The sequence below is a fragment of the Numida meleagris genome, chromosome 11 (assembly GCF_002078875.1).
Source record: "Numida meleagris isolate 19003 breed g44 Domestic line chromosome 11, NumMel1.0, whole genome shotgun sequence".
Lineage (NCBI taxonomy): Eukaryota > Metazoa > Chordata > Aves > Galliformes > Numididae > Numida > Numida meleagris.
The window spans coordinates 10,296,481-10,323,591 of NC_034419.1; the positions used below are offsets into that span (position 1 = coordinate 10,296,481).

At 39.1% G+C, this 27,111-nt stretch overlaps 1 protein-coding gene across 1 annotated transcript; it reads left to right on the forward strand.

Annotated features, from left to right (window-relative positions):
* On the forward strand, positions 751-20,296 carry TXNRD3 (thioredoxin reductase 3). The gene is made up of 16 exons (XM_021409819.1): positions 751-993; positions 7,075-7,135; positions 8,865-8,974; positions 9,514-9,627; positions 10,984-11,056; positions 11,885-12,004; positions 12,417-12,559; positions 13,952-14,067; positions 14,162-14,387; positions 14,508-14,600; positions 15,030-15,106; positions 16,372-16,528; positions 16,714-16,821; positions 17,671-17,766; positions 18,613-18,747; positions 19,006-20,296. The coding sequence occupies exons 1-16, from the start codon at positions 871-873 to the stop codon at positions 19,066-19,068; spliced, it is 1,815 nt and encodes a 604-aa protein (XP_021265494.1). The 5' UTR covers positions 751-870; the 3' UTR covers positions 19,069-20,296.

Here is a 27,111-nt window from a genome sequence, read left to right on the forward strand (position 1 = left end):
TTAGCCAGGAATCAGCTGGGAACTAAACAAGCAGTACTGGTTGAACTACGAAACAAATACAGTGGATAGTTCCAGACTCTGTGTGTCATGTCAAAACTCAGCGGCTGCAGCTTGGAACCCTTTCCTTACATGCTGATGCTGAAGTAAGAGGCTGCAAAACTTGGATTTATTTTTCTCTGTGGGGGCGTAGAAACAGTCTAGAACTCTTTCATGGTCAACATTAAAATAAATGTAATGCACCAGTTTTTAAGCTCACTGGGCAGCAAACACCACTGATGTATGTGATCAAAAAGGAATTAAGCCAGTGGATTCAGTTCTTTCCCACCAGATCTCAGGCTTTTTTCCAGCATTCAGGCCAGGACATTCCCTCCAGCTTTCGGTCCTGAGAATAACCATGATTCTCGGGAGACGGACATCCACCAGTAATACCCACAAACACCTCCCGCCACCGCGGCAGACCGCCACCGCCCGCGCATGCGCCCTCTAGTCGCCCTCCTTCGGGCTTATTCCATTCCTACTACCAGCGGGGTTGTGTGTCTTAAAAAGCGTAAGTTTACCCCCCCTCTATATCACTCTTTGGTAAATTATAACTCCTATATCCTCTAATTTCATATTAATATAGATTATTCGATGTTTTTTATAGTTATTGCGTTGAAATAAAACGCGGAAAGCGTTCTTTGGCTTTTTGCGTCCCCCCCGTTTGAATGGTTCAGTCCACCCCGTCACCTTCCCTGCTCCGGAAGGGGCGTGGCCGCGCTGGGGGTCAGATAGGGCGTCGGGCACGCGCCGCGGCTGTTGGCTGAGCGGGGCGCGCGCGGGCGGTTTCACCTCGGCGCCGCTCGCCTCAGCACGGCCACGCCACGCCGCGCCATGCCGCCGCCCGGACAGACCCAGCTCCCGGACTGGGACGGCCTGAAGCTCCGCGTGCGGACCCTCATCGCCACGCATCGCGTTATGATCTTCAGCAAGAGCTACTGCCCCTACTGCAATCGGGTGAGGAGGCACCGCGGTGCCTCGCTTCTCTCCTGGGCCCTACGCAACCGCTTCCCTCCTCCCGCGCCGCAGCAGGCCTCTGGCGCGGCCCCCGGGCGAGGCGGGGAGGTTCCGGCCTGGGCAGTGCACGTGGAAGGGGGACGAGAGCTAGCCCTGTGAGGCCCTGCGCCTTGTGAGGGGCTGGGCCGCGATCTGTGGGGCCGTGTCCTTCCTGCCCATTGGGAACCCGTTGTGTTGGAGTGAGGCGAGTTCCGAGCTGGGTCCTCGGCGGTTTTTTCCTTTTCCAAGGCGGATGAGTGCTTGGGAAACGCTGCGTGGTGCTTTTTCCTCTGCCGGGCTGCTCTGGGATCTGTTAGCTGGAGGTCGATGTGCTGGCTGCGTTGAGGGTTTGAGCCCAAATTGAGCGAAGCTGCGTGCTCAGAGGATAGGCTGAGCTTTCTGCTGGTTTTGAATTTGGAGGGAGAAAGCTGACTGTATTGCAACAGAAAAAGTTCTGAACTCTAGCTTTAATGTATGTTTTACCAGGGAAAAAAAAGTTACTAGTGATGAGTTGTGATGACTGGAGGGAGCAGAAATATTTCTAGCCCTGTTATGTGTGAATCACATAGTCTAGCTGTAACTGGTGAGTAAAAGCTGTTAAAGAAAAGCAGGATCTTCCTTAAAATCTTACAATACCATCAGGCTTGATTTATCCAGGCTCCAAGAATCTAGGTGTTCGTAGGCATTCTGAATCAGAATGTTTGCAAACAGTATGTTATGAAATGTGTTAACCTAATAGTACCGTGCCTGATGTGGACATAGTGAGGGAAAAAACGTGACAGGAGCTGTGGGATTGAGTTCTAATAGTATTTAGTGGAGCTGACAACCAGGAAAAGGACTCAGAAGGTGCACTCTCATGTGTAGTTTGGACTTAGTCACAGCAGTTCTTGTGAGGGAGGAGGTGCTGCGAGCCCGCTGTAAGAAACTTATTGAGTATATTCTGTCTCAACTTGCAGCTTGGTTATGGTTTTGGGAAGGGAAGCGTCTGCGTATAAAGCTACAGGACAAACTAATCAATTCCTTCTCTCCAAGAATGTTTTGGCAGGAAGTTCGCATAGTAAGCAGCTATCTCCTGATAAAATTTGTTTATCTTATCAATGGAAGGTTGAGGAAATGCACTAGTGGTAGGCTGTCATCTTGCTCAAGTGCAGTCCATCTGGCAGAAATAGTGTCTTTTGAGGGGAACTGCTTGTTGATGACTTCAGTGCTGTCCCTTGAGAAATACTTAAAGTTGTCCCGTCTTGTATTGTTCTATGTGCTTTCAGTGATCCTGACCCGCCAACTGTTGGCATGCATAGTCCTCAGTCCAGTGTGTTTTGTGGTCATAAAATGGTGTATTAACTTCTCAAAGCTTGCAGCCTACTCATTCGTCTCCTTTTGGCATTGCATCCAGTAATTCCAGATTAATGTTCTTGCCTGCATTTGTTCAGAATTTCTCCATCAGACAGCATCAATTGCTTCTAGGAAACAGTCAAATCTGGGAAATACTCTCTTTATTGCCATAAAGCAGAGAACAAGTACCTGGAGTAGGGGGAGGCCTCTCTCGTGGCCCTTCCTAGGCAGGAGAGTTAGAAGACCTTATATGAATGTTAAGAAACAGGCGGTAAATTTGGGGCGAGATGTGAAGCAGAAGAGAGCTGATTGTGGGTTTCCTTGGTTTGTGTTCATTTTTGGAACAGGAGAGAAAGATAATATGATGAAGAAAGCCAGTAGAAATTGTTTGTATTGCAGAGGGATGATTAGAAGAAAGCTTGTGGAGGGGGAAGCCACATGAGACATCATTTGGTAAAAGAAAGTAATATCTGCAACAGTATGAGTATTATCATATCCTCCCTGTGAAGACTTAGAAAATAGTGGAAGGAACAAGAGAACAAGGGATAATGCAGCGTTCTAATCTAGTCTGTACAATTAATGAAGTGGATATAATTTGGAAGAGTTGTTACGGCTTGGGTATTTAGCCTATAATCACATAGTTTCAACTTCTGAAAGACAGAGATATTAATACTATGCAATGTGTCTTACCATGGATGGCTGTTAGCAATGTGCTTCTGGTATGATTAATTGAAAAACTGATGATGTTTATTGCTAGTTCACAGTACATTCATGTTCTAAAAGATGTGTGGGAAGAATTCTTTGTTTCAAACACCCCATTCCTGCAGGCCTTAAAGGCCGGGCTGAATGGGGCAGCTTGATCTAGTTGTTGGCAACCCTGCCTATGGCTGGGGGGGTTGGGAGTAGATGGTCTGTAAGGTCCTTTCCAACCCAAGCCATTCTATAATTATTTGTTTAAAATGGATGTAGCCATGCTGAAACTTTAAGATTATGCTTTCCTTAACTGCAAATAAATCTCTAAATGAATTAATTAGGTAGCTGTGTTTGTTTGGATTAGCTAGCAGTGTGACTAGGCAATTGTGCAGTTCTTTCTGCATGTGTGATTTATTGTTCAATTGCTTAAGTCAGGCAGCGGTGGGGTGTGATGTTAGAATGACTTCCTCATCATAACTGAATTTGACTGTTCTTTAACTTTTTACCACTCTGAAATGACTAATGGTAAATAAGATGCATAAAGAAAAAAGGTGGGTTTTTTTAGCATGAGAAATTGCTGGGTCTGAACACTGTGATACATTTGAAATTATTTAAAGAGCAGCAACTGTAGTTGTATAAAAACTGTCTGTTATTCCAGTTGTGTTATGCTATTACTAATAATGGTCTATATCCACAGGAGCATTGGGTCAGTTTGGCTGTAGCTATTACATACTGGCTGATAGATGAAATGGCAGACATACAACGTGCCGTGTTACTTAACTTCACTATCTATGAGTCTTAGACCTGGTGATAAAAAGCATCTCCAGGACGAGTTCTCTCAAGTGCTAGACCAATTTCTAAGCTTTGTGCAATCTGTTTCTATGTTTAGTGCTATGTAAAAAATTTTTCTAGAGTTTTTCTTTTGAAAAGCTTTGTGTTTAGTAACTTCAGTTGTGCTGCTTGGTCTGGAGAATTCTTAGTATTTATCAGAAACCATTTCCTGTTTACTTTCTCTAGATTGCTCATGATTGCTGTTACCTTTCTGTTCTTCCTCTTATTCTTTCTTGAAACAAGATCTAGTCTGTCTTGCCTTTATTGAAGGTTTCATAACTTTGACCACATAGTTGTCACTCTTGTTTCTGCTTCATCACCACTAACACATGTGTAATCTATTCAAATAATCTATAATAACTGCTTCTAATTACGATCCTGGTATTTGCCTGGTTCTTTTTCTCTACTTTGTATCTTCAGTAGAGAATAAACATCACCTAAAGGCATTGCTTTAAATTTGTCTTTTCTTGAGTGTAATCCTTTCTTGTTCTAAAAATGTTCTCTGTCTTGTCCTCCCTGCTGCTGTCTGCTGTTCCAGTGTTTGAGCTGCATTTTTTAATATGTATTTTTTTGAAGCCACTGATGAAAACTTGCCTGTTGCGCCCTGCTGCTCTGCTGCAAACTAAAACAGCAGCCATGTAGCAAATTTTGTGACTTCCCTTCAGAGTTGTAGTGTGCCACTTCACAGCAGCAGTCTTTCTGAGCTTTGCTTTTTCAGATAGTTCATGGCATTCAGCTTGGGCTTCATAAAAGCAATTGCAGAGCTGAAGCAGTTCCGCTGCTGTTTCCCACTCGCTCAGCCCATAGCTGTAGTCACTCCAGTAAGCAAGCAAGCCTTAGGGTAATAACGAGTTTAGAACAAAAGCGTTTAGGGTTGTGTAGATGGTTTTAGAAGTCTGAGGCACGGGATGCCTTAGGAGGAGATTGGTTTGTTCAGCCTTAAGAGAAGGATAAGGAGAGATTTTGTTGCATCTTACTTGCCCGCTTGGTACCTGGCAGGGAAAACAGCCATACTCTTCTCAGTTTTAGAGTGAAAGAACAAAGGATAATGTGTACATTTTAAAACGAGGGATATTCTAATGAGATGAAATGGAAGTCCTTCACCGAGGATGCTCAAACATGAGAATAGCAACCCAGAGAGGCTGTGTTGTCTGTCCTTGTAGGTATTCAGAACAAAGTTGGACAGAGCTTTGCCCAAGGTGTTCAAACTTCATCTTTGGCACTGTTTGTAACCTCTGAAAAAGTCCACCCCATTTATTTTGTAGGTGTAAAATTAATGCTGTTATCTATACAAGCAGGGTTATTTTAGTATGTTACTGTTTCTGTGTGACATGAAGAAACTCTTCATGTTATTAATACATAATGCAAAAGCTTTATATTTGTCTTAGTAAAGTTGAAACTATTAGGAAGCAGAGCGCAGTGAAATACTTGGCCCCTTGGCACAGTAAAGCATGGATCACAGTGACATGAAAAACTTGTTTTATCACGTTTAACATTTTTAAGCTTACTAGGTATGTTTCAACTTACTCTTAGTGAAGTGTTGTCAATAGATATGAGGTTCATCAGAAAGCTGGTTGTTAAAGTATTGGGTTTTCTTCTCGAATTAACAACAAGGCACACTAAGCTGCTGTTCAGAATCCTGGCTGTCAAAGGAGCATGCAGAAGTTTAGCCCTAGCCTCTTGCTAGAGCTGTTCTTACATCAAGACAGTTATGATTAAAAGCAGATATTTTACCTGATGCCTTACAGCATCTGTTAGCACAGGTAAGTCTGCCAAGATATATTTTGGGAGCAAATACTGCCAGCTGTAATATTACCTGTGTTATGAGGTATGTCCTTGTCCAACTGCAAGAACAGTTTACAATTTCAATTTTGCCAGGTTTACAAATAAATGTCGCCATAAAAAATCTCATTTCTAAAAGGCTATTTGATTTGAATCTGGTAATAGCACTCTGTCCATTCTGAACTAGTATTAGAAGAGCATCCAGAACCCAGAGAGAAAAAAATAACTCAAGTTGTCATGTAGGGTGACTTTTTCCTTTTGAAGGCTCACATCCAGAGGTGGTTGATTGTTTCCGTGCTGGCTCCTGGATACCTGAAACTGTTAAGATGTTAACGATTTAGATGTGAAAAGAAAAAGGCAAGTAAGTTAGAACTGCTCCTGTCTGATCCTGGAGGCTGAGGCAGATGTTAAACCAGAAACCCAGAGTCAGGAAAAAAAAATCCAGTTTTGTCCCAAGCCTCAGAGAATGAGACACGATAGTTCAAACACATTTGACATGCACTTTGAAGTCACTCACTGATCCAGATTGTCTTCCACTTAGGCAGCATGTTTCAGAGTCTTGCTGTCAGGAAAACCTTTTCCTGCGGTCTAATAATAATCTCTTGAAGCAGTTCAGTCCCATCAGTTATTGCTTTGCTTCCACCACCACTTTTCTTCCTTACAGCTGTCAGTTAATTATTTAAACACAGCTGTTTTTCCACGTCTTTTCTTTAAGTTAAACTCAGCTCATTGACTGCTTAGAGTAATTGTTATCCACTTGTTCTAAATCTTTTCTGAAATACAGCGACGAATACTGAATGACTGAATGCGGGGCTGATAGGCTTGAGCTGCCCTAGTGCTGTGTATTCTTAGAGATTACTCTTCTTGTAGCTTTTTATAACGCTTTTTGAGCATTTGCTCAACAGTGTTTGGTTTTGCAAGCTATCTTCTAATCCCTGTTCTTCTTTCTTTCCTTAGTACTTAGGAAATCTGACTGCTGCATTATTTTTCTGTATTATATTTTTCTACATTGCAATTATTGTCATTGCTTTTGCCTGTTTAAGGGATGTTGAGGTCTGCTGCTAAGCCAATTGTATAAAGAAATGGTCTCTTAAGATCTGTTAAACTTGTAATAGAAGATTGCTCTGATGGGGGATACTTCATCTGAATGCTGTTAAATAGCCTGACTTTAAATGAGGACTGTGCAAGATGTAGAAGTGGTGCCAAACTTTATGAGAGACAGCAATAGCTACACCCTCAGAGAATTATAATTGAGACTTAAGTCCTTGTACGTTTGTTTAATTGAGAATTAAAAGTTGGCATATCAACAATAAGGTTTACCCTGAACTGTGTATTGGATCTTGTGAAAGCTTTGCCTTGGCAGTCTGCCTGTGTACAAAAACACTGTGTTCTTTTCTGTTATAGGTAAAAGAACTCTTCAGCTCGCTAGGTGTACAGTACTATGCTTTGGAACTTGATGTAACTGGTAAGTAGCAGAAAGAAAACATATCAGGTGTTGCTTAATGTAACTAAAACTGGGTGAATGTGCATGACTTTAAGCTGTTTTGAACTAACTGTAAGACTTAGGGAATCACAGAAAGGACTCATGAGGATCGTTGAGTCTTGACTTTAAGTGTATGGAGAGTTGAAGTAGTTAGGCTACAGTATGGATTTTAGTGGGAGGGTACGTTTTTAGTATCACTGAAGACTGCCTCTTTCTGTACGCATCATCAACTGATTGTATGTACGGAGGATGTGAGATCTGATTTCTCCTTTGGGAGTCCTGTCTTTCAGGAAAAAGAGTCTTTGGTAGTTCTCTCTCTTACCTCTTTTATGGCTTTTAGATGAATTGTTAACGTTTGATGTGGTATGACATTGACCTTCGTAGGGGAAGTTGCTGAGTCATTGGAAAGAATGTGAATTCCACAGTCTTGTCTGTTGCCAGTTTGAGCTTTTTTTCTAAAGCCTAAGCTGCTTTACTTTCACTAGTCATGTAGTGTGTTATACATGTGTATATAATGCGTGTGGTTTTAAGAACAAAGTTTCTAAAAGAATTCTCTTTAAGTTCTGCACACCATTAGTAAGTTGTTGATTATGTATCATCGTTTGATTTTATATTTTATTTTTCCTGTGCATAGGAAGAAAACGTAGTTTCTAATCCTTTTTTTAAAGCGTGTTTAAGCAGTGCTTGAGGGGGAAAATGTTAGTAATCCAAAGTACCTCTTCTGACTTACTTTTTATTAATGAAAGTTGAGATACTATAAACTAGTCATAGCCCAAGATATACACAGTACAGCTCTCAGTATTCTTTTGGTTTCTTGAAGTTATTTGTCATTTAGAATGTTTCTCTCACAGTTGTTATAATCGGTAAATAAATACTGTCTTAAAGTAAAATGATTTTTTTGATCAGTGATTACTGTAAGATCTTCCCACATTTGCTACTGTACAACTGTTGAGAGCTCCAAACTGAGCCTGTGTATTGGTGCTGGTGATTCAGATGTTAGGTCAAGAGATGACGGTCTTAAAAACAGGAAGATTCAAAACAGTGTGGCAGATAGAAATAGCATGAAGGTAGCTTCATGACCATGATTATTCTTTTGATCCCCAAATTCTCATAGTATGAAGCTGCTGAGCAAAACTGTGTGCACTTGAGCAGAACAGAACTCCAAAACGCAACAATTCTACTGAAAAAAAGGAGCTATCTATGTGGTCTCTTGTGGTATCAAATCAGGGAATATATAATATGCTGACATAGGTATACATTATATAAATACATTGCTTAATTGTATTTTTCTTTGTATCTATTACTATGAGGTTTTAGTAATATTTAGACTAATACAGAAGATAGTATGTATGTGTAAAATATATAGAGAGAGTGAAATGTATTATTTTTTTAAGTGTGGTACCAAGTGTGATACTGTTGGGATGGGATTCTGGAAAGAATCCAGAAAATGTGGGGCTGAACTTGTTTACTTCAGCCACTCCACCCTGAAGGATTTTAACTCGAAGTACCTATTTATTCTCCATATTTTAGCCAGCCTTTTTGTGAAGTATTGTCTGTGTCCAACTTATGTAGAAATGTGATGCCTGTAGAAGAACTGTTTTCTTGACAGGCCTGTAGTATATTACGGTCTACACCTTTAAAATGTCAGCTTGTCTTAAAAGGTCCCTTCTTGAAAATAGTTGTTTAATGTACCTTTTTCATTGATTTTTAGATGATGGACCCAGTATTCAGCAAGTATTAGCAGAGCTAACTAATCAGAGGACAGTGCCTAATGTGTTTGTCAATGGAAAACATATAGGTGGCTGTGACTCAACTTACAAGGTAACATTCTTTAAAAATAACTAGGAGTAGACAAGAGTGGGGAGCGATGTTAGGTCAAGCCACTTTTCTTGTGCTTCTGCTGCCTAGCTTGTTGGCGAATTAACCTAGCCTTTACATTTCTGTAACAAATATGCAAGTGTGTGTTTTCTTGAATTTGTCAGCAGACAGACTCTTTCTTAGAAAGTTTGTGCAGCACTCAGCTCAAGCTGTAGGACTGAGGAAATAGACCATCAGTAATTTTTAACTTGCATGTTCTGTGGCCTGAGGTCTATTACGCAAATAAAACGTGAACACGTTTGAATCTTTTCCAGGATCATAAACTTAACAATTGCAAAATTTTGGGAGATCCCCATTTCAGAGCAGACTCAGCTAGATCAAATTGCTTGGAGGAGTCCTTGGCCATACAGATGTAGCAATTCAGGAACAGCTTGTGTTTTCTGTTAGAATATTGAAGGGGAAGTAATTTGAGTGATCTAGGTCAGAAAAGGCACTGTAATTCATTCTTTGCTTAGAAACGTGTGGTAACTTGATTTTTACAGGCTTATGAGAATGGAACACTGCAAAAACTTCTTGGGGATGTCAAAGATGCAGAAACCTATGATTATGATCTCATTATTATTGGTGGCGGCTCAGGTGGACTCGCTTGTTCCAAGGTATGACATGAACAAGTGGTATATGAAACTTGATCAAAAATAAGTTTCTGTATTAATCACAGTAGAATAAAACAATATATATTACAATGATTAGTAGTGTTAGACTTGTTCATGAATCAGTAGCGGTCTAATAGTTTGCTCATTCAAAGGATGACGGTCTGTATGGACCAATTCCTAGACAATGACTACTCAGGTCCTGATCTAATAATAGGTTTTAGGTTCCTAGCTGAGAGTGGAACTTCTTAAGTATCTCCTCTTTATGTGCAGTGTACAGGCACTTGAATGTTTCCAAACAGTAATCTGGAGAACTTGCAGGCTGTTCTTGAAGTACTTCTGTATATATAGGATCCAGGACTACCAGTAATCTAAAACGAAGTGTTTTCAGGTGTTATCTCAAGGAACTGGCTCACACTTTATTGTTCCTTCTAGCTATGTTTTCAGTAATAGTAATAGATTGTGCACCTCTTTCACAGTTAGCTGTTATTCAGTGTGCCGCTAGACCTGAGATGTGGGTTCAGTTTTCTATGTGAGGGATTTGAACCCATGCTTCCCACTTCTCAGCTCACCATCTTAACCATCAGTTTATGGTTTGGGCAATCTCCCTCCACTTCACCCCACAAGTGCTTCAGTTGGTTAGTCTTAAAGAGGTATTTTCAGAATGCTACAGATCTTTCCTCATTGCCTTCTGGGACATGAACTGTAAACTTGGTGGTAACTACCAACTTGTTCACAGTGAAAGAGTTCAGTTAGGTGCTTCAAAGCCCTTAAAAAAAAAACAAACTAATATTGAGTAGATGCACTCAAGTGCCTGCTCATTTCTTGGCTATTGCGTTATAGGATTATTCAGTTTGAAATGGACCTTAGGTAGATATCTAATCAAAGCTCTGGCTTCAAGCAGGGCGAGATGAGGTTATGCAGGGCCTTATCTATTTGGGTCTTAAAAATCTTCAAATCTTGAGGCACCAGTGTGTATGTCTCCATGGAATTAAGTTTGTTCTTCATATTTGTATTCCAACTTATGGACTTCGTCTTTTGTCCTACCACCACTTGCTGGTGCAGCAAGCAAGGCTGCAGTACCATGACTCTTAGGCACAGGAAGGTTGCTGTTATGTACCTCCATAACCTTCTTTTCTTCAGGCTGAACAAGCCTGAGTTTTCTCATTGTTCTCATATGAATGTCACATGAATGTTTGATAGTGGAGGAAGTTGAAGAGCTACGTATGATAATGAGACTGACTAGCAAAAGAGCCTTGTATTTGTGCTAAGTATATAACGAATGCAAATGAGCAGACAGATTTCTTGGTCAAGGAAAAGTTCACTGATGCTGGATTCTCTCCCTTTTTTTTATTTTTACAGGAAGCTGCTACCTTGGGAAAGAAAGTGATGGTGTTAGATTATGTTGTGCCAACACCCCTTGGGACCTCCTGGGGTAAATATAGTGTTTGAGTACCAGTGATATGTATTGATTTGTAAGATACTATGGATTTATATTCTTGGAAATTATGGCAGAATTCCTGTAGTTCTGGAACATATAACAAAGGAGTTGCTTTCCTGACATGCCTGCTTTTCTGGATGATTATTTCTGCTTTGTATATTGCTTTCTCTCTGTTCTTTGTTAAATGTTATAATTCAGTTTCAAACTGTGGCCAAACGTATGTGTGCATACTCACAATCTTTTGCCTGTTTTTTTTAATGCGTTCTAGTTCATCTAGTTTTATTTCATGAATGACTGATCTAGGTTACGTCTGTAACAGCGTGACCGTATGGTTGTGCATGCATCACCTTTTTATAATTAAGCAGCTACTGTCTGACCTTATTAATGCTACTGGCAATTGAAAATGAGTAAGGAATTTCAGTGGTCAGACTGAGTCAAAGTGTGAATGTGCTTTCATAGCTTTAAAGCATATTTGTATTTCAGATTCCACAGAATAGATAATACTGAACTCAGGGCTTTTTGCCATGCTTTCTTGCTGATCCAACTAACTTAGAAAGCACCCTGTAAGTAGCTATCCTGGATGTATGTTTAAGGCATCATGCTAAACCCTTCTTGGCTGGATGAGTCAAATGACTTCTTAAACTGAATACAAATTTGCAACCTTGGTGTATTCATTGTATTTTAAAATGTCTCTAACAGCAGAAATTTCATGTGACTTTTGTTGCAACATCATGAACTGATATAGGGGTGACTATACAAAGCATGTAGTAAAGCATAAATATTTTGTTCATGCAAGCAGTAACATGGTTCTTTCCATCTTAGGACTTGGCGGTACGTGTGTCAATGTAGGTTGTATTCCCAAGAAGCTAATGCATCAAGCAGCACTTCTGGGGCAGGCACTCAAAGATGCGAGGACGTATGGCTGGCAGTATGAAGAACAAGGTTGGTAAGAACATAGAGGACAGACAAGACTGTGTAGAGATGACTCTGAGATAGTTATGACAGTTCTTGTACTTCACACTTAGGTAACTGTTGAACTTTGCTTCTATTTACGAAGTGAGTCAGAATGATTCTTCCTCCTTGAGTCATACATAAAAACCTTTAAGATTAGAAGCTAATTGTGCTTTGTTCCCTGTATTATCTCAAATGAATGGATGAGATTCTTGAATGGGCTTATTTCAGATAGTTAAAGTCAGGTAAATATGTCACAGTAACTTAAGTCTATTAATAGCTATCATCATTACTAATGACAATGATGGCTGCTTAACAAGATGTACAATGAATAATATTTGAGCTTTTCTTTAATGGTTCATTGTTGTGGTTTCTAAAATATGAAATTAATGGCTTGTTTCAGTTAAACACAACTGGGAGATCATGGTAGAAGCAGTTCAAAACTACATTGGCTCTTTAAACTGGGGCTATCGATTGTCCTTAAGAGAGAAATCTGTGACATACCTAAATTCCTATGGAGAATTTGTTGAACCACACAAAATTAAGGTATGTGGTATGTTTAAAAGGTTTTATTTGGTTGGGAGGAAAAACCTGTGCTCTCGAGCTGCCTTTTAAATTCCATCATGGAAAAGCCTTCGTTCTGATATTGCCTATTTCAGTCAGCCTAAAAGAAGTCATTCCTGAAATAGGTTACCAATTCAAATCAATGTTTTGCATTATTACGTGTCACAGTGTTTGCCAACCTAGTAATTTGCATAGGAGCAAAGCAGATATCGGTTAAAGTGAAATCTTGCATGTATATGGTGAGGTAGTCTCAGTGGCTAGCTTTGCTTGAGTTCAGCTGTCAGAGCCAAAAAAAAAAAAAACAGAAAACATTTAGTTGTAATAGTAGGCTGCTTGGAAGCTCTTCATACTAAAGGACAGACTGCAGAAATGAAATTTGGTTTAAGTACTTGCATAATAGTGCTAGATAGAACCTTATGCTGTGTCAGCATAAGATTTAAATTATCTTGCAACAGAGTATGTGCTGGCAATCCTTCTGTGAGCGATGGTAGTGTAGCTAGGTTAACTTAAAAGAATTGCATTTTGAAGAACACTGGATCAGTGGCTGCCATTGTCTGCTTTCAATATGAGCTTCTGAAGACAGAAATGTCTGTCTTTCAAACCAAGAGATTAGTGCTGAGGAGATGGTATGCTTTACTTGCCTCGTCTACCAACTGTTCTAGTGTCTGCATATGCAGGTTGTCTGCTTAATAGTCTACTTTTCCTACAAATAAAGTAGAACAGAAACTTTCAGTAATAGGTTGTACTCGATCTTCTGAGATCCCTTCCAACCTGAACTATGTGATTTGCTGGGGAGGAAGCTTCACTTTCTGTGTTGGTAAATAAAGAACAAGAATGAAGATTGAATTTAAGAAGAGACGCACTGGCAGGACAGAATTCCCCAAGGGCCTTTAGAGATCAAGAAAACAATTAAATTACGTTTAATTCATTTAAAATATGGTATTAGGCCCTCCTAAAGCATTTAAGTAGATTTTTTTTCATTTGTATTTTTCTAAATTAGCATAAGAAGTGATTGATGCTATTCTGTAACTGGTTGATCTTTCCTTGGGAGCAAGGGGTGGAAGAGCACCCTTCATTTGTTGTGGGTTTTTATAACTTAAAATTATCAACTACTCATGTAGATTAAATTGTACATATGAGCAGAACTCAAGTAGTAAATGATTTTAGGTGCTCAAACCTAAAAGAACAGATTAATAGTCTGTGTTTTAAACATGTAGTTCATCAGTGATCTGTATGGCCTGCCTAAATGTTTGAAACTACTTGCGCTTAGTTCTTAAACATATCTGTGGTGTTTAGGTGGAAACTGTGTTTTTGTTTTTTACTTCATTGTAAAACCTGTTCCTATGGTAAAGACTTTTGTGTCTATGTAAACAGGCAACTAATAGAAAAGGACAAGTAACCTATCACACAGCAAAGACTTTTGTGCTGGCAACAGGAGAAAGGCCTAGATATCTGGGTATTCCTGGAGATAAAGAATACTGTATTACGAGGTGAGATTAAAAAGCATAATGGACTGAATTTTCTCTGCTCTAATGCTTGCAAAGACGTGTATTAAAAGAGCCTTGTAACTTCTTTTCTTTTTAGTGATGACCTCTTCTCCCTGCCTTACTGCCCTGGCAAAACACTAGTTGTGGGTGCTTCCTATGTGGCACTGGAGTGCGCAGGATTTCTTGCTGGTTTAGGTCTAGATGTCACAGTAATGGTGCGTTCCATTCTCCTTCGAGGCTTTGACCAGGAGATGGCAGAAAGAATAGGTGCCCACATGGAAACACACGGTGTAACATTCATAAGAAAGTTTGTACCTACTCAGGCAAGTGCTTTCTTAGCTACCTTCTCTTTGCACAAAATTACCTTAACATGGGTGAAATGCATATGCTTTCTAGGAGCTCTACTGCTTAAGATCATTTTAACCTTGCAAATGTTTATGCAGGTAGAAAAGCTGGAGGATGGCACACCGGGAAGACTAAAAGTGACAGCAAAGTCTACTGAGGGTCCAGAAATTTTTGAAGGAGAATATAACACTGTAAGCATTTCTAGATTTGAAATAACTGAATATTGCAGTGCCATGAAAATGTATTAAAACACTTTAAAAGCTGTTCAGGATAGAGGAAAGGGAAGTCTTTCTTGGCAAATAATTCAAGTAACTTCCAGGCAGGGGAAAAAAAAGTGGGAATTTAATAATCATCTGCAGTTGCACCTTGTCAGGAGAAGAGGTGAAACATTAATGAGTGGCATTTAGTTTTTGTGTGCAGTGTTGTTCTATTTTGTTCTGTAGCTGATATTGCATTTCAGAAATAGGTTGCACATGAGAGAGATTGAGCTGGTGACTCCTCTTCCTAAAATTTTTTTGAGAAGTCACTTAAATTATGTACACTTTAAAGCTGTTTCAGAGAAAAGTAAAACCTAATCAGCATTACACTTGTGTAAAGTTACGGCATGTAATTTTTTTTAGGTTTTGATAGCCATTGGTCGGGATGCATGTACCAGAAATATTGGCTTACAGACAATTGGTGTCAAAATCAATGAGAAGTAAGTATTGCTCAGCTCCTCTAAGCCACTGATTTATTTTAACTTTTTAAAATAATATCTAATGATACTGAAACTTTTTTAATCCTCATTTTTTAAACCAGGCAATTATGTGAGTCTTCGACATGTTATCTTTCCTGGGTTTGTGTACAATTTCTCAGACGTCATTTCCATAAAAGAACTATTCTAGTACCTACTTGTTGGCCACTGTACTCCTGAAATACCTCAATATTTACTTAATTTGTTCAGAAACCACAGTCTAGTACTCTGTTAATTTATGAGGGGTGGCCTGTAAAAAAAAAAAACACCTTTATTTTTAAAGGTTTTGGTGTTCTTGTTTCAGCATTTCTTAATGGCTGTTCTACCTATGTGACCTTGAACTGTAGTTCTATAAGAATCTCAGCATACCTGTTACGTGATTTTTTTTATCATTTTTTGTAGTAGGCTTTTAAGTCTTCAAGTAATGCTGTAGTCCTGGATGTCATTTGGCAAGTCAGTCTGGGGATTTAAAGAAGCAGTAAACTTCTTGCTTCCTTACAGATTTTGTTTTCTCCCTAGTGTCAGCGCAAAACCTGGTACAAAGGAAGAGGCAGGATTATGTAGATCAGGAGATAGAAGAATTAGAATCAGCTTGCAGCAGCTAGAAATTTATTAAACAAGCTTATTCGGGCTCTTCTTGGTGGTGCGTAGTGATAGGACAAGGAGTAATGGCCTAAAACTTGAACATAGGAAGTTCTGTACTAACATGTGGAAGAACTTCTTTACAGTAAGGATGGTGGAACACTGGAACAGGTTGCCCAGAGAGGTTGTGGAGTCTCCTTCAGTGGAGATATTCAAGACCTGGGTGGATGCCTACCTGTGCAACCTATTGTAGGGAACCTGCTTTAGCAGGGGGATTGGACCTCTCTTGAGGTCCCTTCCATCGTGATTCTGTGATTTTAAACATGTGAGTGATGCGGCTTTTTCCCCATAGGGAAAAATGTAAATTGCAAGCTGTATAGCATTCAACTAATGATCAAATGTCCAAAGATCTCTGACCGACTTCATTGTCATCAGATTTGCATTGAAAACTGACTTCAACTATGTATTAAAGACAAAGGTAACTGGTGCTTTGCTTGCAACTGAAGTGAAAAAGATATATGCTCAGTACTTAAAATAAGTACATTTTATTAACAAATTTGTGGCAGAACATCTCCCCTTTAGTTTTTGGTGGGCTCTGAGGAAGGTTGTGATATTGATCTCTGTTCTGTTTTCTGTTTCGTTTAAAGGAATGGGAAAGTACCTGTAAATGATGAAGAACAAACCAATGTGCCTTATGTTTATGCTATTGGGGATATCTTGGATGGAAAGCTTGAACTTACTCCTGTTGCCATTCAGGCAGGGAAACTCCTAGCCCGCAGGCTCTATGGTGGTAGTTCCACAAAGGTAAATCTGTAAGAACACAATTTTAATTTCGATACTTTTTGCCTCAGAATTGCAGTAACATGATTTCTCCATGTGACTGTGGGGATTGTGAGCATTTGGTAATCAGAAGGAAATGCTCATATAATTTTTCCTATGATTTACTGGATAGTACTTGCACAGTCAAAATATATATTCTCTTTTTTCAGTGTGACTATATCAACGTACCAACAACAGTGTTTACTCCTTTGGAGTATGGCAGCTGCGGGCTAGCTGAAGAGAAAGCCATACAAGAATATGGAGAGCAAAACTTGGAGGTGAGAGCACTCAATATTTAATTAACTTGTAGCTTGACGTTTTTGGTGGGTTTGTAAAGGTTACCTCAACAGGCCTTTGATCATGAAAGTGTTTTCATAAGATGACTAAATTACTGGACTTGCAGGAATCCACAACTGGATTTGATAACACTGGAGTTGTACATAGCTATTTGCATGCTGCTGGGAAGTGTTTGATTTCAGGAGGCCAAAATCAGGTTGCAAAGCTGTGGGTAGCTTTTTTTATTGTAGCAAAGTAAATACTGTTACTGCTGAAGTATACCAGACTCTCGGGACTGCCCATTTTCTGTGTGTTCTCTGTACCTGAATCTTCCTGATCTTTTTCTTAGGACTATGGGAATATCAGCCATAATTTGTTTTATCATAATTTCAGGCTTTTGTATGGTTCTCTGAAGAAGACGGATCTGTTAGAGCTGTTTGCATGCTTTGTGTTTTACTCCTTACAGCCTTCAAATACACTTTGTGGTATTCAGCATCTGCTTCAATTGTTTTGCACAGTAGAGTTAAACATATAGCAACCAGATATTAAATTCATACTAACTTAAAGGCCTTTCTTGCTGCAATTACAATCATAAGCTGTAGCTGTATTAAATTGAGTATTTAAATTGGAGCGTGTGTTTTTAGTGAAGTGTTCCTCTAATAACTTTTGGAAAGTGGACTGGGTGGGAGTGGGGGTGGTGGAGGGAGAGAATAAAACACAATATTGTTTAACAAGTTATGAAAATGTAGTGGGTTAAATGTCAGATCACCTATTTGCAAATACAGATTAAAAATAAGAAATTTTCCAGTTGAATCCATCAGACAGATACGTTCCTGTTTTGTCATCCTCAGGTTTATCACAGTTTGTTCTGGCCACTTGAATGGACAGTACCAGGCAGAGATAACAATACTTGTTATGCAAAGATTATCTGCAATAAACTTGACAGCGTAAGTAGCATAAGTAGCAAGTTAGAATGTCCAGTGTATTCATGAAAATTTGTTTGGACCAGCTGAAAGCCCAGTATTTTATCTGGCCTGACTTAGGCCAACTCTATCTGTTCTGTTAATGTAAGTGTAGTTTTAATAGTTTTAATCACTTTGGAAAGATCAGATTGTTTGGTGTGTATTGTGTGGTGTTTTTTTTGTAACAACTGTTTCAGCAAATGATAGCTTATGGATTATGAAACTTCATCCTGAATTTCTAATCAAGGATGGATTTGTTGAAGAAATTCTCCGGAGTTTTTCTTCCAAGCTTTGAATTACTATACTATTTACAGTCTTGTTTTAGGCTTCTGGACTTCTTTGAGGCGTTTTTTTCTTTTGCCGTGTGCTTTTTGCAGTGTTCAAGTGTTGGTGTGTTGAGCAGAAACCTGTAAAACGTTTTCATCCTACAACCTCAGTGATGAGAAATGTGAATTTCTAGCGATTGGTGGGTTTTCTTCCAAAAAAATAAATGCCAGTGCTGTCTAGTATCAGTTTGAAAAACTGTCTGATATGAAGGAAGACAGTTTAAAATGATTTTGGAGAGAAGGAATGTTTTAGTATCTTTTGAGTTAGTGCTGTTCAAGAATTATAAAACTCAACTCATCTTAAAGCTTGTTTTGTTCTGATATAATGGCCTGATGTAAGCCATAGAACTATCTTTTTTGGAGTGGCTTGTGGGTTTTTTCCCCAAGACTATGCTGTTGACCTGCTTGCATAGCGTATAAATTTAATTGTAGTGGGAGCTTATGCGCTGGAGCTGTGTTAAATTTTACCTACCTTACTAATTCTTGTTTTCTTGTCACCTCAAAGAACCGTGTGGTAGGATTTCATGTTCTTGGTCCTAATGCTGGTGAAGTTACCCAAGGTTTTGCAGCTGCAATAAAATGTGGTCTCACCAAAGAACTCCTTGATGAAACAATTGGTATCCATCCGACATGTGCAGAGGTAAGGGGCAAACGAGCTTTACTTGAAAACCTACTTGTGGAGGTGGTTACTTAGATGCAAGAAATAAATACTGAAGTGCTTTTTATACTTAGAGTTGTTTAGTATTCGCTTAACTTCCAACTACAAGATATTGAGATGTGATAGGAAAAGTTAACTGTGTGCTGCAACTCTGTCCACTGTAACAATTTAAAGAACTCTAGTACTGTTATTTCACAAGAAGAGCAGTAGTAAATAAGCAATTGTTTTGGTATCTTGCAGGTGTTCACTACAATGGATATTACAAAATCTTCAGGACAAGACATCTCTCAACGGGGCTGCTGAGGTTAAACTTGCTGTCTTACTTGTTTCCATAGTGTGCACGCTTAGTTCTGTGGATGTCCTTATACATCAAACTGTTGTGGGATAAAACAGACGTTTGCATCAGTACCACTATAAGTAGTGCAGTGGGGAGTGGTGCTTTAGTAAGGCTTCCTCAGTAAATAGTGTTGCAAATGGAAACAGTAATACAGCAGGGAAATCTTGAACAGTAAATCCTGACTTTGCTTGGAATCAGCACTAACGTGCTTTTTTGACGTTCTGGCTCAGAACCTTACTGTGAGGTGAGCTATAACTGATGTCTGCCATGCAAGGTTGGGAGATATCTTCGTTCAGTCATCTGACTGAACTTCTCCTGAAGGAAATCCTCAAGTTGCACAAATTAAAGCTGACACTTCTAAGCTCCAGAGTCTTGTCTAAATGCCGGAAGTAGAAGACAAATGTATAACTGAATGAATCTTGCCAGCAGTTTACAGTTGTCTAATTTCATTGGTGCATTTTGTTTTATTTAATTGTATGTCTAGTTGAGGCAAAATGGGCACAAATCAGGTGCAGTGGATGAATAGAGCAGTTAAAATACTAGTATCTTCCTTCTACCACTCTAGAACTTCAAAGCTTCTAAGACATTGCTGCTGTCACATTCATAGTTGTTTGACCTCAGGTGACATTGTGTCCTTAAGATGAGAAATTGGATTGTAGGAATTCTGTATGTCAGGGTTGAAGAGCATAAGTGCAAGACCTTGTTGATTTGCTGTTGCTGTTTATGACTGTAATTAGTGCTAATAGTCTCAAATCTAGCTTCAGCTCTAGTGTAAAACATCACAGAACTCAGAAATGTTATGTCTGTACTTTCATGTGGAGTTCAGAAGAGAAGAATCGTGGAATAATTTGCCCTGTTAATACACTAGGTGCCTGCCCATGATGGTAACATGTATTGCATAGAATGTCTCTTTGGAGCATGTGTTGCAGCAGAGAACAGTGACTTGGTATGCTGTCATACTTTGTGTAGTGTTGTGTACAGTTGTTACTCTGAGGCTTTCTTCCACCCCTAGCCTTCCACTGTGGGGGAATTATGCTTGAATTTGGCTTTTAGTTTTGTTCAAAGAGATGTTTTTGAAAGACTGTTTTGAACACTGTATTATATTAAATAGTTTTTAACTATTTAATCTGATGTAATATGGCATTTGAAGTTCAATAAATAACACAGCATTTTGTTGTCTGACCTTGTGATTTACATGAATGTATATGTAAGAAATCTTATTGTGCTTCAATTATATTGTTTCATATGCAGTGCCAATGCTTCCATAGTCTTGTGCATGCTGTAATCTCTTATATGGAGAAGCAAACTGTCTTTGAGGTCTGGGGGCTTGCTTCAGAAATCTAGCATGCTTCTATTTCTGTATGCAGATTTTGCTGTTTAAATGGAGAGGACAACTTTATTTCAGTTCTGTATAATCTAGAATGTCTTACATATATACATGAGTATCTAACTAAGGCGTAGTTCAAAGACTATTGCTGGAATCTGGTTAGTCTTTTACCACCAAATCTTGCGGGTATTTTAGTGTTTAGTAACTTTAAGGCTCTGGAGTTCTGCTGTGGATGTCTAGCAGTTCTCCAAAGTACTTTCACTGGGCACTGGGGACATTTGCTGAACTTCCACTGTTGCTGTGCTGCAGAACTGACTTGCAATGATGAAGTTTGACTTGTGTAGCCATATTATAGAGGAGATTGGAAAAGGAAGCAAATCTTAAGCCAAAGAATAGTGTCTGCCTGGATTTATTATTAGGTAAGCAAGCACTAATTGAGTTTGCTTTCATGCTTGGATTTGATTAACAGGTTCAGATTAATTGATTGATAATTACCACTTGCAGATCTGTAGCATTATACTAATTGTGGATGTTCCTTCTGTCAAACTTGCCTGCACTGTCAGCTCTTTCTAAATGATACTTTACACGCATTGAGACCTCTGGACAGTTAGTCTTTTAAGCTTAAAAATCTCCTGTTATATTATACAAATGTTTATCTAACAGCAGAAGCAGTATTTTAAGTGATGCAAACTTGTACACTGTGAACGTGCTCATGTTTCAGTAGGCTGGCATGTAAAGTCAAAGGTGCTGTGACAAGAGTACATGGTTAAAAGCCAAAATGTTATGCTTGATGGCAGATGTTAGAAGAGAAGAATCTGAGAAGTAAAAATCTAACCAAACTAAACAGTCTTGAATGTAGAGGTTGTTTTCCCTATTGTTTTGGTTTGGTTGTAGCTGAGTTAAATAAGTAGAACAGCTTCCTGCTTTGGTCTTTTCTAAAGTATCTCTTCAAGTATTCTACTCCTGGAAAGGAACTCCATCCTAGATGCTCAAGTGTCAGTTTTCTCAAGTGTTAGAGCTTTGTTACATTACGTTCTCAAAACACTCCTTTGTCTGGCACTATTCAAACCTCTTGTGCCTTGTGAATGCATTACTTAAAAACATAAATAAATTGTGGGCCTGGTATTAATGGCCAAGTGTGAAGAGAATTCCCTGGTATGGTTCTGAACAGCCTGTGAGACAACTTACACCTCTTTCATTATGTTGCAATTTCTATAGTTTCTGCTGGTCTGCCCTCTGACAAGAGGCTTAAGGGGAATTATGTACATTCTAGTGCAATGAAGTGTAACAGCCGGGTTGTTAGCTCGGTAAAATAATTGTGAGAATCTGACATCAGTTTACACAAGCTGATTAAATGGTTCTCAGTAGGCCAAGTAACTGCAGGTAGCAAGCACTAGCACTTTGTATGTGTTTGCTTTAGTGACAACAGTAGCCACTGAAAACTACGGGAGAGCCTTTGATGTTACAGGTAGCGTTTAAATGAATGTCTGCCTATGTTTGTATTCAGTATTCAAATCTGCCTTGATGGATACTTAGCAGTTGCAGTTCTAAATGGGTTTACAGTGCTTTGAAACTGTCTTCCCTCTAGCTAATGAGGAAGCAGATGCATTGTTCTGAAACTCATTTGCTCCAAATGGTTTGCAAGTTTCACTAGTGGAGGCATTTAGACAGTGATATCAGGGGCAAAATGGTGTTTACATTTCTGTTGTCATAAATGTTCACCAAATTCTAAAGGGGTGTTCTGTGTCCTTAAAACACTGATAACGTTTTATAGACTGCAGTTGAGAGTATTCAATTGCTTAATGCATCTGCTCTTAGCTGAAGTAATGGTTTGTCTGGGTCACTGATAATTATGGTATTCTGTATCTGGACTCTAGCTCTTGAAACAGTGAACAAACAGCAGAGCAATGTGCTTTTTAACTTATTCGTGACATTTATCCTTTCCAGGGCTAGGAGTGGTTATGATTATAGTTATGAAAACATGGAAAACACTTAATCATCAAGTTGGTGGATGGCTTTCCACACAGCATGAATTTTAATTATATTTTAAGCCCTGTAATTGGTCTTAAGTAACACAAGCAGCTAGTTGGCCTGTGCAAAAATTGTGAGGGCAAGTTCTCAGAGACAAAAGAGGGAGCTGAATATTTTGCAATAAGCCTTGAAAAGCCAGAGTAAGGAAAGAAGTATTTTTTTTCCCCAACTACTATTTAAGGCTTCAGATTCTCATCACTCCCTTTTGGAGTACCTTTGGACAAATACTTCATGTTTGCATTTATTCAACGTATCTCAAATATCACAGGGGGAAAAAAATGGAAACATGGAACGTAACATTTTTTTTTGCCACATACTGGAGTTCCTGTGTGTTAAATCTTGCACTTATCAAATCTCCCTGGAATACTGGCAGGGGAAAAATTCCTGAATGAGCCTTAGGAGTTAGGAATGGCAGAGGAAGTAAAGGTCAAGTATTTTAATTAAAAATAAACAGTGCATCTAATGAAGCAAACAACTTTTTTGTGGGTATGTGGTACTATATAATCTATTCTCAAGGTTGTAATTCAAGTAAATGAAGAGGCAGTTTAAGGACTCCTTAAATGACCTTTTTTAATTGGCAGTACACTGAATATAGAGTCTAATCCCAGACATCTTCACCTCCATTAAGGTATATGAGCTCACGGTTCGGAGACGACTTGCTCAATTTCCAGTGCTGCATCTAAAAATAGCAGCCATCTTTTAAGATAATTTCTTTGCATGGAAAAACAGGAGCAATCCTGTGCTCAGAAGTGTTATAATGACAAGATGTTTGGGAGGCACCACCAATTGCTTATTAACTGGAAGGCAAGATGAAAAATACTGTTTATTTTACAGAGCCTATGTGACTGCTCTGTTGGTTACTTGTGCTTCCTTTTGAACCATCAAATATGACAACCGTATTTGTGTGTGCATTGTGATCCTCTGCAAGAGGAGAAAAGATCAGATCACCAAAAAAAAGCTGCAGATGTGCCTGGAGCAGAGGTATTTGGATAGGGAAGGAAAGAATGATTCTATCTAGAGATTCAACTCTAGCAGGGATAATTTTTCTATGAGCTGTAGAATTTTCAAATAGCTTTTCTTTAGCTTCCCACTCTGCTTACAGTCTAAACATGACTGTAAAAATTTTGGGGAAAAAGCTTACAAGTTTATCTTCAGTTTTTAAACAGAAAAAAAGATGTCTTTGGTAAGGTAAAGGTGGAATGAACTTTGGGAAGATTTCATTTTTAACAAAGCAGGTTTGCAATCAGTTTAGCATTTTTGTGCCTTTGTCCACCAAAAAGATAAAAATGCTATTACTGTGCAAACTTTATAAAAATGAATTAATATTGTTATTTTTTTTCAGAAATGGGAGAAAGTAGGAGGTTGTCATGTTCAATAAGGAATAGGAGACAAAGTTGTTTTTCTTTTCCCCACTATACCATACTAACAGTTCCCAGATGTGATATGAGTCATTTGTTTCTGCTGATTGGAGTAGTGTGCCTGCTAATGTGTGAATGAAATGTAAAAGTTATGTTCTCAGTTTGTGAGGCCAAGGTTTTGGTAAGAAACTCCATTCAAGTAGTACTTAGCGTTGTTGCTGTTTGCTTTTAACTAAGGCTGAGAGTTGTGGGTAGAAGCTGGCATGTTGCACCACCTTCTTGCCTTTTAAAAAAAAAAAAAGTGACTCCTGGATACCTGGCACAGGCTTCTTTATGTAATCTTCCTTCTGACTTGCTCTGACTTGGACTTGCTTAGCTTGGGGGTGGAGGGTGATTTAGGGCACTGATGGAGTCTGAACTATTGCAGATGGTAACTGAGTGGAAGTCGTGTGCCCATGTCATGCATTGGCAGGAAGGAGTCTGTGCTGGTAAAGGTTGGGCAGAAGAGAAAGAAATTGAGGATAGGTGAGGGGGGTGCAAGGAAAGTTTGGTTTTCTGTGGGATTTTTCACCGGCCTCTCATCCTTCCTCTTCTCCCCTATCTTAAGCAGGAGGGGAAGTCATGGGTAGAGCCTCCATCAAGCTGTGGTAAAACCCTATGCTGAGGCTAAGTTGACCAAGTTTGTTGCCAGTTAGTGCATCTGCTCCATCCATCCCATCTCTCTTTTGGCTGTAGGTAGTAAAGTCAGCAAGTAAGTGGACTGGGAAACAAAAGTTTTTGCTATGCGTTACTCTGTTCTTCTGTAGGCAGAACTTCTTTTCACCTGTCTGTCCTGACAAAGATTTTTCTACTGTATAAAATGTGAGACCCTTGTAGTGTCTATCCACAAAATGTCCATGCCTTCCCTGGAGCAAGCACCTCCAAAACTGCCCCAATTCTCTTTTCATTCCTCTGTCACTTTGTACGTTTTCAGTTACAGCTGTCATCTCCTTACTGTATTTCTATTGCTCTTGAAACATTTATTTTTTTTATCTTTGATAATCCCTGCCCTCCTCTTGGCTGTGGAACGAGTTTTAAAAGTATTGTTCTTCTGGAAGGTGATTAGAAGTGCTCCTTGATTGCCAGATCAATGTCTCTGTAAAATTCCAAGTCTCTGCTGAGCCAGGGAAGTGGAGAAGAAATTTTGGGAAACAAGCCAACTGCCTCCTACATTGGATGAAGCATCATGGAACCACGCCCTTCCCTTCAAGCTTCTTTGGTAAAGGAGTTGAGTTGCTAAATTAAGAAGCGTAGAGTTCTGCTGATGAGATATTGCATGCAGTTTAGTTCAGACTTCTCAGGAAGTTCACCTGGCTGATCCAGAGGTCAATCAACAGGAAATGCACATCTTTAAACTATTGATTTCTTCTACTTGGGTTTTGGTTTTGGGGCAGTGAGAGTAAAGGTTAGAGCTGCTTTGTCTTACATCTGTGATGTGACTGTCAGTTACTTAACCTCTCTGAGGATAAGCGTATATTGCAAGAGCGTTGAGAGGATTGATTACTGTTTGCACAGCATTTTCAAGTTATAAAACGGGATGTGTTAAGAACAATGTCATTGGCAGGGAGCTTTTTGCAGGTCTTTTTCTGGCTGATCACCAGCAGTTGCGTTAGGTCGTTCTAGAGGCCCTGCAAGAAACTAAATTCATGGACTTACCTTTCCATATTCTTCGTGTTTGTACAAACTAAGAATTTAAAACACATGCCTTATGCTACAAACCCTTTTCTTCATGACTGTGTTCCTTCTTGTTCCTGTAGTAACTTCACTAGCAACTGATCTGACTTTTGTCTTAAAAACAATTAACCAGTAAATGTGGAACTGATAAGAACAAACTTCTTTTTCTCCAGCTGATACTTCTTCACTTTATACATACTCATTTGTCCTGGTTTTTCCTCTTTTGCAAAAAGATTTGGAGGTAGTACATTGGTTTAAGAAACTTTCAAAAACTGTGTCCCCATACTTCAGTTGTAAGTAAAACTAATGAAAGAAAGAAAAAAGGTTTATAACTTGAGGCAATAATAGATTTCCACTTTCTTTCTGGGCTGCTACAAATGTATCTGAGTGTTTGTTGTGTGATAAAAATCCAGTGTGTTTGAGGCTGTAGGAAACAAGCAATGCATTAACCTATTTCATTATGATTATCTCTTACACATAGCACTTAACAATCACTTTAGCATGTGAACACTGGCTAAACCTGTCATGGAACAAATTGCTCTCTGCATGCAAGCTGAAGTTGGGTTATGTATTCTGACCTTCTTATGGATCCCATGATTCAGTTCCCTCAGAAAAGACAAAATGTGATGTCTCTGATCTCTGCGTCTGTTCTGGGGTCTGAGCCTAATGTATTTTATTTCCGCATAATTCTATTGTAGTACTTCCGACAGGTGATTGAGGAGCCCTAAGGACAATTACTTGTTTGGGGGTCCATTATCTACAGAGGAACTGAAAGAATAATTGTTCTACATAAATATTTGCAGATAAACTTCTGAACTGAACATCATCTTCTGAGGTGTGTTTGAAGTTTTGCTAGTGCATCAGATCAATGTTAAATGTTTTGGCTTTGCTTAATTCAGTTTTACAGGAACAAATGTGACCTTTTCAGGGGAGACAATATTTAAATCAAGCTATTTGTTTGCACAATGTAATGACTTCTTTGCAGAGAAGAAGCAGGATTTTCAAGAAAGTACGATAGCATTCGTGTTCTGGTGAAGTTTTGGATGCTAAATAGTTTTTGTGACTGCTTTTAAGAATGGAAAGCCCAATTCAAAGGGCTTCGATAGGCGGTCTAATTAGATGCAACAAATGATGGGATCCAAAGTTGTCTGATTCCTTCTGTTGCCCTCAGTATGAAAGAATACAGATGAACATGAGGGAGATGCTGATGCTCTTTCATGCAGCTAGCATATACTTCTATCCAAGATAAAAATGAGATAAATATAATAGGACAACTTGTCTCGTAGCACTTGCTTGTGTAGCTAATAAAGAATGGTATGTCTACTTCACTTTTTTGTATAATAATCCTGCTCAAAAAAATTTGCTCTGCTATTGACTGGCACATTTTTCTTGTATTCTATGATTTTATGCAAGTCTTAACCCTAAATTAAGTGATTAGTCTTTTCATTGCTGAACTACAACAGTTTTTGTTCACTTTCTAGCCTTTGGACTCTGGTTAAAAGTTTACTAGGCAAAGCTGACATATAGCAGAAGGTAATAAAACAGCAATCTTTCTTCAAGAAGGAGGTTAATAGCAATGC

Bases quoted from the DNA above. Each gene is read 5' to 3' on its own strand.
- TXNRD3 (XM_021409819.1), top strand. From the start codon at position 871: ATGCCGCCGCCCGGACAGACCCAGCTCCCGGACTGGGACGGCCTGAAG. The intron at 14,601-15,029 runs GTAAGCATTTCT...AATTTTTTTTAG, and splicing joins TTGAAGGAGAATATAACACT to GTTTTGATAGCCATTGGTCG. The intron at 16,529-16,713 runs GTAAATCTGTAA...CTCTTTTTTCAG, and splicing joins ATGGTGGTAGTTCCACAAAG to TGTGACTATATCAACGTACC.